General features: G+C 40.3%; 1 protein-coding gene across 1 annotated transcript in view; it reads right to left on the minus strand.

Moving 5' to 3' along the window:
• Positions 1–609: 609 nt before the first annotated feature.
• ALKBH8 (alkB homolog 8, tRNA methyltransferase) overlaps positions 610–12,460 on the minus strand; it is a 46,046-nt gene continuing 34,195 nt past the window's right edge. The window contains exons 8-11 of the mRNA XM_009276953.2: positions 11,636–11,790; positions 10,541–10,806; positions 2,305–2,454; positions 610–1,307 (exon numbers count right to left, since the gene is read on the minus strand). Of these exons, the coding sequence (XP_009275228.1) occupies positions 735–1,307; positions 2,305–2,454; positions 10,541–10,806; positions 11,636–11,790 (1,144 nt within the window). The 3' untranslated portion in view covers positions 610–734. The remainder of the gene's footprint in view (positions 1,308–2,304; positions 2,455–10,540; positions 10,807–11,635; positions 11,791–12,460) is intronic.

Genomic DNA, 12,460 nt, shown 5'->3' on the forward strand with positions numbered 1-12,460 from the left:
ATATAAAGCTGGGGGAAGAAGAAGGAAGGGGGGGACGTTTGGAGTGATGGTGTTTGTCTTCCCAAGTAACCGTTACGCGTGATGGAGCCCTGCTTTCCTGGAGATGGCTGAACACCTGCCTGCCCATGGGAAGTAGTGAATGAATTCCTTGTTTTGCTTTGCTTGCGTGTGTGGCTTTTGCTTTACCTATTAAACTGCCTTTATCTCAACCCATGAGTTTCCTCACTTTTACCCTTCCGATTCTCTCCCCCATCCCACCGGGGGGGAGTGAGCAAGCGGCTGCGTGGTGCTTAGTTGCCGGCTGAGGTTAAACCACGACAACAGCAAACAGCTTTACCTTTGCTGCCCAGAGCTCCATTCCAATTAGCTGTGGGCTGTAGGGAGGCCACTACAGCTACACCAGCATAAACTGGTGTAAGAGAAGGGAGAACCAGGCCCTTTGTCTTGAAAAGCTCAACAATGGCCTTACTGATTTCCATGGCCAGTATTTTCCCCACTTAATCCTCTTCACTGTAATTCACAAAAGTAAAATAAACACTCTGCCGAGGTAGTATCTGAGTTTGGCCATTATTTTGTTAATGTACGCACACAGTGCTAGTTACTGTTATTAACTCAATAAACAATCTTTATTCTGCCATTTTAAAAGAGGTAATAGCTGCAACCTGCATTAAAAATACCTTTCACACTGTAAAAAACAAACAAAACACCACAGGTAGCGGAGGAAACACCACAGGCTACAACTTTTCTAGAACCACACACCAGTTTCCCTGATCATAGTAACTGTTTTGAACCCTCACACAATCCAGGGATCTGCATGCTGCTTCCAGTTCCCCTTCAGAGAACACATGGTAATAACGGTGGAAAACAGGGCTGAGTTCTTGCGATTCCTTAGAGCCAGCTGGAAATGACACTGTATCAACACTTTCCCCTTTCTTTTTAGTGCCACCTTTCAGGTGCCAGGGAACCAGCAAATCTTGAGAGTGAAAGGAGGTTCGGTTAGTGTGAACGGGCAGTCTAGAGTCTGCGACTGGCTTTGCATCACTGCCTTCGTCCTTCGAGTCGTTAAAGAGTCGGTCAGAATATGCTGAGTCTTGGCTGCTGCTATGAGGCATTTGATCACTAAGCCTGGGTCTCTGGGCCATGCCAGTATTGATTTCCTCCTCCTTGTCCTTACTACCATTCTTTTCCTTAAGGTATTTAGACTTCTGGTTTTTGTATTCTTGTTCCATCGCCCAAACATAAATGAGTGCCATTCCACCAGGCCTTAGAAGCCGAGCTAGTTCACGGATAGTAGCCAGTCTCCTCTCCTATAAAGGAAAAACAAAAGTATGAAGCTAGTATATAAACAGAAAGACAGGAGAATGGAATGGCAGCAGTTCCTCCTTACTGTCCCCCCCCCAGGATACAATAAAAATCAGAGGAATTTTTTCCACTATTCATTTTCATTCATAATATAGCCCATCACTATGCGCAAGCCAAGACATTTTCCTGAACACAATTCTCTTTCCACTTGAAAACAGTGCTGTGCTAAGCAGGATTTCTTGGACATATCAGCCCAGCTGGAAATGACACAGGCCTCTTCAAGAAGGCTGTTCAATATCTAAAATCCCAGATTCGGATCTACCATACCTGATGATACACACCCTAAGTTTGCAGCTGAAGTAGTCAGATTTATGGCTTAAACACAGGTCCTCTGACCACCCGAGCAGATATGTCAGCCTTCTCCAAAACAGACTTCTTCCTACTTTTTATATTGCATTTGGAAACATTCCCTTAGGCCCCACCTCAGATTAAGGCTCCATGGTCTAGAAGCTTGTTACAATCGCACAGTTCCTGCCAGGAGAAGCTTACACAGCCCAGAGACATGGCAGACGAGCGAGTAGTGTCCCTGTTGTTGTTTGCAGATGGACAATGAAGGCACAGAGAAAAAAACCATGAGATCTGCTCAAGATCTGAGCCAGGAAGTAACACATCTCTTGACTCCCAAAGCACAGCCCCCTTCTCCAGTGTCATTAATTGTACGCAGACGAAAATCAAACACAAACACTTAGATCAAAGTGCCAGGAGGAGCAAGGGCATCTGACAAGCAGAGGGAGAACATGGAGAGAAAGTTTAAGAAGCAGCAGCAGGACAACAGCTTAACTCTGCTCTGACAACTGCTTACACCAAGTGCAAACCTTCGATTTCCCCCCATTTCGTTCTTCCCTTTTGCTTCCATGAGCCCCAACTAGCAGTTTTTTGTAATATTAGTAGCTCTGCACAGCAATACAGCAGTACAGGGGAGCACAGAGAGGGGTGACTTACCGCTGTTGAGAAATGGTGGATTACAGCAATAGAGATGCAGGCATCACAAGAACCACTGCGGATTGGCACCGACAGGGCATCACAGACAAAAGCCTGGAAATTTTTTTCTCCACAAATATCCACCAGGTTTTTGCTGCGATCACAGCCAACCTGTAACAGAAAGTGTTTCGTTAAGCTTTTCATAAGAGGATAATTACAAGACTGGAAAATGATTTTCACTTGATGCTTACAGTAATCGAGTCATCACAGTCTCCTACTGAGCTAATATATTTTAGTTTAAAATAAAAATGAGAGCGAGTATGAGAAAATAGCCTTAAGTAAGAGGAATATATGGTTCCCACATACAGACAAAAAGAAAAAAAACCTGATGCCTACTTAAAACAAAGATGGCAGACTGGATATTAGACAGCTCATTATAGCACCCTGATTTTGAACCAGCTTAAGACAGAACAGGTTTCAGCCTAACTTTTCCTCAAAACTGGCTCTTAAAAGTATCTTGAAACCAGCAAAATGAGAAGTGACCTAACCTCAGTTTCTCCCTTTCCTTTCCATTGCCATTTGTAACCTGACAACATTTGAAGCAGCCAAACACTGAACTCACAAAAGCTGAATCTACAAGCGTAAACGACAGTCTGGTGACTTTGGTGGCATCACTGACGTATGTCGCGCAGCTTCACTAATCACCCAGGTTTCATCATTTCAGTATAAGTAAGGAAGTGCTCAGGTACAGCCCTCTTCACCCTCAGTATCACAATCCACAAAAATTTAAGCACAACATAATTTTCCAAAGTTCTGCACAGTCTAAATGAAGTGACCCCTAGAAACCATTTCAGGACACCTCATAAAAGGTTTCTTTTTTTCCCCTTTGAACCTTGCCCAGTGTCCAGGTCAAAGATGGTAAGAAAAAGCATCTAGAAGAGGGTTTCTTATGTGCTTGCATAAAAACCAATAAATCCAAACTGATCAAGACCCTTCTGAAAGAACAAATAGAACAAGGCATGCACCACCCTCATTTTCATGACTGCCACGCACACTGAATACTTAAACCAAAGCCGTGCTACGAAGTCATGTATCAAATTCAGCTTGCATGAGAATATTAAATTTATTTTTGTTTTCAGTGATCAGCAACAAGTAGATAGCAGAGAACAGATTCAGAATCCTAAATAATTACTGCTGACAGTGTTTATTGCATTTGATACAGAAAGAATCCTAAACCATCCTTGATGCAAGAATAGCAAACAACTTGTTCTGGTTAATCAACCCAGCAGAGACAACAGTACTGCTAAAATTAAAAATCTCTTTTGCAGTGATTAATGAAAATACATTTATTTTCCATCATAACTTTTCATTTTATTGGTTCAAATCATCTTACCGTTCAGTCTACCATCACAGTTTTGAAGAAAACCAGGATTCTGTTCCATTCATATGTCCTGAAAGCTTCCAGGTGAGCTGCTTTCTACTCAGGTCCCTGACTTTTGGTCCAAAGTAAATGAAACAGTTGTGAAAATGCCAACCTGACAACCCAAGATAATCTTCCACAAAAACAGTACTATGAGTATGTACATATTGTCCTGCCAATTAGCTCTAAACAGACCTGAAAAGATCAATCTTAGCATCGCTTTCTTCCTATTTATTCCTTGGCCTCGTCTCCGCGTTTACTGAAGCACTGAGTGAATAGTGTTATTTATGAATAAAAAAAGGAAACTCCTGTTTACTTGGAAGGAAACAAATCCCCATCATTGCACACTGGAAGCCAACTGAAGTGTCTTTAAATTACTCTCATCATGGAATGGATTTAGCTGACAACCTGCATGTTAGAGATTCCATGCCTCATTACCAGTGCCTTCAACTACTTCTGCAATTAAGACATTAGCATGCGGCATTTAATAAAACTCAAAGAACTAAATTCACTGCTGGCAGAAGGAGGGGAAAGAATACTTGCAACTTCCACTGACAACAACCTTTCCCAGAAAGAATTGCTTTGGCCCTGCACATCTATAGTAAAAACGGGCTGGATAATGGAACTCAATCCTCCCCTCCCAAAATAACCTTGAAAAGGACTACACTGTATGTTAATGAAATCCAATGAACTGAGAATGAGAACAAAGGCGTGACTGCCAGAATGTGAAGTCCTCATTTGCATCTAAATTATATCAAATAATTACGAAGTCAGGCTTACTTCTATTGTCATACTTATTAAAGTGAATCTACATCCAAAGCAAAAAGATTCTGTTTCGCAATGAAAATGGAGACCTTGAAGTGGATCACTTTGAATGCACAACTGCTCTAAAATAGGTATATTAGGCTAAAACTTTAAGTTGTCTTAAATGTAAATATTGTAAGAGGTGCTACATATATATGCATAAATGCTCAACACAGGGAGTCACCACACATATGCCTGGTGCTGGAGCTAAGCAAATTTAGCATCCTTACTAGAATTATCTCTGCATGATATTTTAAAAGAATTACAATCACCACATTCCTGCATTTTCTAGCTTACAAGAAACATGCGTTCATTAAAAACCAAAATACATCAGTTTCAGTCCCTTAGAAAACAGTAAGCTAGCAAAAAGCAAGTAACTCCAGTGGTGCAATGCCAGTTAACTGCTGGAAAGTGAGCCTGTGATTTTTATGAGTATAGAAAACATTTACAGCAAGGGGCAGAGACCCCAAACTCAACTTTTCCCAGTTCCGTTACTAACCGATTTCTACATTCTGAAGCACACAGAAGCTTTGATGTGATGAAGCTTCATTTACAGAAAACAGTTCAAAGGAATGTTTTAATTTAGAACAGGTTTATTTTTCTCTCTAATTAAGCATATAATCAAAACATTTTAAAAAAATCTCAAAATATAACTGGAATGCTTTAATTTTTGCCAGTTCATATCTCTAATTTTGATGCTCAGCACACAATACTGTCCTTGCTGACATCTCCTCTAGAAGAGTGAAGAAAGGTAGACTAATTACTATTAGTTCAGTGTCCAAAACCAACAGAATCCAGTACATCTCTTGCTGAGCCAAGTTGTATACATTTTTAAGGTTCCCTATTTCTTATTATCTGTGAGTCTTCTCAATCATTTCTTATACCTGTTTTCCCCATTTTCCAAATCAAATTCCTTGCTCAAACCCTGCAATTTCTCATATATATCTCAAATAGCATGGCTGACTGTTCAGCTGAATCTATCTCTTAGCGAGTCCACCTCTCAGCAAGTTGCTCTACACCTTTTAGTATTTCCCCAAAGGAGGCTGGCTTCTCAGGTTTCTCAGATTTTACTCCAGGCAGCCGTTCCCACATCCCTGCCTTTTCAGCAGGTACCTCCACCCCTCTCTTCACTGCTTTTTGTGATGTGGACAATGGCTCACAGGAGCTCCAGAGTGGCCACTGACACCTATGTACTGGGGCTCAGAATCCACCTACATTTTTAAGAGGGATTTCAGGCACTGATTTTCATTGTATATGAATAAACACTAACTGCATCCAACTCTTGTTTTAAGCCAGGAAATCTGTATTAGTATGGAGGCCTGTAACTCCACAACTAGAACCCCAGCAAACACAAAACTTACAAAAGAGGCAAAAGCATGTTGTCGTTCTGGCATACAGCACCCTCTCTTTAGGGCACGCTGGATAACACAAACCTTTAGACTAATGAAGTATCAAAAAAGACGAAGATAAAAGCAGATAAGGGAAGGGAGAAACAAATGTAACACCTGTGATTTGTCTGAGTTTGCATCAGCTCTGTCTTGCTTCCTGGGAATGGGATAACACAGGCAGATATCCCATCCTGCTCCTTTGCATTCCCCAGGCACCTTCACCCCCACCGTTTTAGCCAGGAGTAGCTAAACTAAATTTTATAAAAGCTACTTAATGCAGTGGTTTAGAATAGATCATTAGGGAGCAAAGGACACTAAATAAATAGCTTGCTTTGTAATGGTGCTGCAAATCTGCAAGAGAGAAATCTTGTTGCAAGCTTAAATAAAGATAGGTAAAGACAGTTTGATGTTGCCCACCATTATGTATTTTCTTTCTATGTTATCTCATTATAACTAACTCTACCTGGTAGAATTAGTTCATTTAAGTATCTGGAAACCTCATTGATTCAGCACATTAGAAACTGATGAAGAAAACGACATCTAATTCTGAAATCCAGCCGCCGAATGGAATCATGTGGCTCCCCGGAGAAACACCTCAGCTACAACTGATAGCATGAGAGCCTCGAGGAACCAAATTACATTCCAGCAAATAGACGTATGCAGAAAAAGAGACACCAGCACAGCTACAGCAAGACAGACAAATCTCCTTGCTCCAGTTGGTCTGAGTCAGGCCTTTAGCATTCCTTTCATGTAGTGTTTTGGTTTTCCATTGCGTACAGTCAGGGTGTCTGTGGAAACAAAGTGCTATGTCTAAAACATGAAGTTCATTTCTCAATGACAAAGCATCAGAACCAAGTTGAGCAGTTCAGCGTTCATTCTGTTTTTGTGCTGCTGTTGCCCAGTTCCTTCTGAGCTCTCTTCATCCCAGATCTCCTGTTAATGATTCCTACTCATTGAGACAAAAGGGCAGGAAAGGTTCCTCTGCCTCGCCCTCTGACCACTAAAATACAGCGAACTGGCTCCAAATATACTTTTGCAAGTCAGTTTTGTCCTTCCTGCCTTTACCCACTACTAAGTCCTTCCGACAGGAATCTGTTCTCAATCAACATGGACCCAGCCGTAACTAAAATCCACCTTTATGCAACCATACCGCAGCAAATCTTCACCCTCTCTCTTCCCCACACCCTGGCAAAATCACTCTTTTATACGTTTTATGTATATATACATTTATACAGTTTATGTTTCAATGCACTCATTGTCATACAACCATATTCAAGTAGATAAGGCTATACCTAGTCATCCAAAGAAACTGAAGCAAATACAATAGCACAGGCCACAGTGGAGACACTTTCAGACAGTGCCTGAAGATTAAAACCATCAAGCGAGCTACCTTAGCTTTGATCTACTATTAGCGTTGCTACTTAAGGTATCCCACCTAAAAATGGACAGTAGCCTTTATAGCACATCGCTTGCCTTCAGAAAGCGCTTGCCTCAGGTTTTCAGTATTTCTGAGTCAAAACACACCAAGCTACATGGCTGTACTGACAGTGCTCTACTCAACTCCTAAATAACTCCTAATTTCACAGCACTGCTTCATTGCTTCTTTCCCAACAGGACTTAGGCTAAGAGCTCCAGTGCGCTGTGCATAAAAACTTACCAAGAGCCACAGCAATTGCTGTAAAGGAAAGGCTGCAGCAATTTATTATGTTTCTGCCTGGATTTTATGCCCCCAAGTCAAGAGGAGTAAATGAGGGAGGAAACTGATGCCCTGCATCTAGAGAGCACTCTCCTTATCCCAGTGATGCACCTGATACACAAAACATATTCTTTAACCCCTCACCCTTGGATCCATGCCCAACCTGTGGTAAATGGAAGTAACACAATATGAGAAACAGCCCTGTATCATCAGACCTTTCTGTTGAGCCCAAATAAGAATCCAGGGGGACAACGAAAAGTGCTCCTTTCTCCCTCAGACAAAAAGAACGGTTGAACAGGCTGACTCATCCAGCACAGTCACCATACGAAGGAGACGGGCTACCGGTAATAATACTGATACATCACTGACGCTTGTTCTACAGTACTTCCTATAGAACAGTACGGCAAGGGAACAGAGGTAAAAATCCCATTAAGTAATATATAAGTACTGATTTCCCATTAAGGAATAAATGAGTACTGATTCCCCACAAATCAGAATCCACAAAATAAAGAATGGACGTCAGTCGCTTCTGCAGTCACAGAAATAGCAAAGTATTTAAAGTAGTACCTTGCTTCAAATAATAGCCATTACCAGTTGCTTTAGAGGAAGACGCACAAAAAAGTCATCAGGACAGTTCACTGTCTAAAAAGCTTACCATAAGAAAAATGTCTTGCTAAGTCCTGTCTACTGGCACTTTCCTTCAGGTCAAAGAACGAGGATTTGTATTACCTATGAACAAAGTGATCTTATGTCTCTTAGAAGAATTTGACCCAATCCTTATGACTGCTGCTCAGCGCTTGGCTTTGTGGCATTTTGTGACGGTAAGTTCCATCTGATAAATGGCACCACATGTGCCTGAAGTATTCTGTCTTCTCAGCAGAAAACAGATTGCTGCAGTTTAACCTGCTCCCAAACCATCAGGTCCCCTTGGATCATCTCATTGTCCCCACTAGCAGCAACCACTCATATCCATGCTAGGTGATCTAAGTGACACCCACTGGTGTGTCATGAGTACTGAATGACATCCAACAGTCCTACCTTCCTTTGTCTCCAAACCAGTATAACACCACACCGTTCCTCTCACCTACGATAATTTAGTTCTCTTAGTCTTTTTGAGATTCCTTGTCAAAAGTTTAAAAAAAAAAAAAAAAATCTGTAAACACGATATACACCGGTTTTTCTTTAACCATACTTTGGCTGACATATAAAAATAAATATAGTAGAAAGAAGTCACATCCATCCTCCTGAGACTCTGTGCTAGCTTGCAGATGAAAATACACAAATATAAAGTCTAGAGTCTAGCTCCAACCAAGAAGAACTAGTCACCAGTAGAAAATAAAATGTCAAGGGAGGCCAACTGAATGAAGCAATTCCCATATTCTGTTTTTCAACTGTCTCAACTGCTTCTTTAAAAGCTTCCTCCCTTTCACTGTTATTTTTCACGTTTTGGATTTCTCCTGCAGGCACATATGAAATGAGGTAACTCCTGAAGTGACAGAGGAGAGGGGCTGGCTTTCATCTGACTGCCAGTAGATACGTGATCTTTCTTTCCCTTAGTTGGTTAACTGTGGGCTCCAGAAAACAGACCGGTGATGGCAATTTCTCAACACAGCATCTTGCAGAGATTTCGCCTTAAAAGCCTTCCACAAACCTACACAACAGCAATTTACCAAATTCATTCTAGGACCAGGTGACCTTCATGGTACCCTGATAAACTTTTCTCCTCTCTAGTTAGGTTTGCTGATTTTTCTTACAGGAGTCAGGAGTGAAAGACTGAAATGTACTGAACATTAATAATTATTTTCAGGCTACAGCAGTCAGGCATAAACATGCCTACTTATAAATCAGTTGATTTTGTTCTAGCTTATAAGAACAGTAATGGAAATAAATCCATTACAAATACAGACAAGGCTGTAAATAACAACTTATGTTTTAAAGCTGAATATAAATAGCAGGACAGAAACTCCTGAAACAGACAAACAAGTCTGACTTTTATTATTAATAATGAATGTTTTGCCTTACATAGAAGTTTTCAAGCCTGATAGATTTCAAAGTGTTTCACAGTACAAACACATGAAAGAATCAGACAACTCTGGAATAGGGGAGAGCACATAGCATAATGCACACCTCTCAGAAAGATTTCTTTTGGGTAAAAACAACAGGAAGTTTGACCCTTGCAAAAAAGTCTTTGAAATATTCGCAATACAAATATGAACCAAGAGATGGTTTTTATGTGCTTCATGTCTCCCTGATAAGAAGGGAGAGAAGTACAACTGGGCTAAGTACAGACTGTGAGACAGGGAAGGTGATGAGAACATCAGCAAGAATGATGTCAAAACTGTCTAAAAGTGAAGAAAATGGTGTGAGAGAAAGGCCAGAAATCTGTGTTGAAGTTGAGACTCCCCCACGAATTTTATGTTGGCATATTTACTGGGCCTATGCACAGAGTCAGAGGTGGGACAGCCAAACATGACATCATTCACAAATGAGCCATGCCACCAAGCCAAAGGCAAGTGAAAAGGATATATGAAAAGTGGTACTGCCCATGAAGATTTCAGGGACATGTACATTGAATTCCCCACCCACCAGCCAAGTGAAAAACTTGTTGGAAGCATTCAAACTGCCCAACCATTTTCCCTTTTGTTAAGCTTATTCAAAACAACAAAAGCTAAAGCATCCATTACAATTTTTCAATCCACTGCACCCATTACTATTTTTTTTATTAACATATTTTGACTTGCAAAGCAAAAGTGGCTTTGAAAAAAGAGAAGGGTAATGCACATAGTGAATGGATGTGGAAACCTAACACAATTGGTAATTGATCTTGGATCAGGAAATAGCTTTCTGTTCTTGGCACTCTTCCCACAACTGAAGCTCAAACATGCTACAGCTGCACAATGGAATAAACACTAGTACCAATGAAAACAAGTGACAGTGGCTACTACTTACCATGTATAAATCCTTGTTGATGCCTAGATATTTCCCATTACCACAACCAACATCAGCCACTATTGACCCTTTTGGTAGTGAGCTGAGAAACTCTACAATTCGGGGCCATGGGCTATGCCTGGTACTGCTGAAGTGTGTGGCAATCTCTTCATACACCTTGTGTACATATTCTTGCTCCAGCTTTGAGGCCTCCATCTCATTGTGGGGAAATGAAGGTTGTACCTGACTTTGCTGTCCTTTCTGGCTGTCACAGACAGATGGGTAAACTAGATACAGCAACAGATACACAAAGAATAAAATTTTTTAAAGTCATTCCTTGTTGGTTAAACTTATTTAGCAAAATAAAATTAAAAATGAAATATTAAAATGCAAAAAATGCTTCATTCCTTCTTTACCTTTTAAAACTGAAATGCAGGCCAAACTGCAGAAGTGTTTGATGACTTTAAAACAAGCAACCTGCCCACGTGTACCAGAGGCCATTTGCAGTGATCATTCAACCTGCTACGTTAATGAGGTTTATGTTTTCAAAACTGAGACAGTGCCCCTAATATCAAAAATCATGACATCACTGCAATTCAGCCTCTGAAATTGTGTTCTGAGGGCACAAATGGATTTCAATTCCATGTAATTGTTGAGCCACCTATCTATTATTATCTGTACTGCCCTAAGGCACTTACATGGCTCTATCACTGCAGCTCTGACTGCTTCTCCTTCTCTAATGTACTTGTTTTCACAAAATTACAGCCCTCTTCAAATAAAAAAAACCAACAAAAACTGATGGGAACCTGAAGAATAGTAGCTACTTCTATTCTGGTACATTATTCCGGCACTTGAAGTCCCAATGAAATGCAAGGTTACAGATTACTTGGCTGGCACTAGAGCAAGCCAAATGCCTTCCTGTATAGAGAAACTACAGCAGCCAAACGGATGCAGCCAATTCAAGCCATGTAGTATGCCTAACCCTGAGCCATTCAGGAACAGCTACCAGGACTGCCAAAACTACCCAAAAGGATAAACTGGTTTGCTCAAAAAAAAATACTTATATATTGGTGATAAATAACAATTTTGACTTGAAGATCACCTCAAGACACTTACTGCAATTGCAAGGGCTTCTCCTCACTTTCCTGAATGTAAATGATGTCCTTGTTTCCCTTCGATTTAGTGTTAAATCTCCAACATCAGCAGTGATTGTTCCAACTTTCTGCCCAAGCTCAGATGCTTGAATGACATCATATTTTCGGGGTGTAATCCTAAAACAAAGTAACACAAAATAAAAGAATAATTTGCATCAGAAAAAAAACAATCCATCTTTATAAGAAGGCACTTCTTAAATACTGTAAAAAGTATGATTACAGCATGCTATTTGTGTTAAATCTCCAACATCAGCAGTGATTGTTCCAACTTTCTGCCCAAGCTCAGATGCTTGAATGACATCATATTTTCGGGGTGTAATCCTAAAACAAAGTAACACAAAATAAAAGAATAATTTGCATCAGAAAAAAAACAATCCATCTTTATAAGAAGGCACTTCTTAAATACTGTAACAAGTGTGATTACAGCATGCTATTTAATGTACTGCTGCTTCTCAAGTTTTCAACTTACTCAATTTCAGAGAAAAAAAAGAGGTGCTAACACATAACGTAATGACGTTAATTAAAGTGTTATTTAATTGCAAGTAATTATGTTTCCCTTTCCTCCCTTCCTTTCCTTCCATAAAGTTTGATTGTTTATTTTTCTAGGACTTTATCTAAGATATATTTGTTAAAGATAAATACACTAGCAAAAACGGTGGCTATGGGCATAAAAGTATAGCACTGGCTAAGCTCTATATTAGCAGATTGAAGTGTTTTATTACAAACAGGCCTCTCCAATGAATTCTGTTTTGCAACAGAATTGCTTTTCCATTTATTGACAACAGAA

Source organism: Aptenodytes forsteri, unplaced genomic scaffold, assembly GCF_000699145.1.
Source record: "Aptenodytes forsteri isolate BGI_AS27 unplaced genomic scaffold, ASM69914v1 Scaffold354, whole genome shotgun sequence".
Taxonomy (NCBI): domain Eukaryota; kingdom Metazoa; phylum Chordata; class Aves; order Sphenisciformes; family Spheniscidae; genus Aptenodytes; species Aptenodytes forsteri.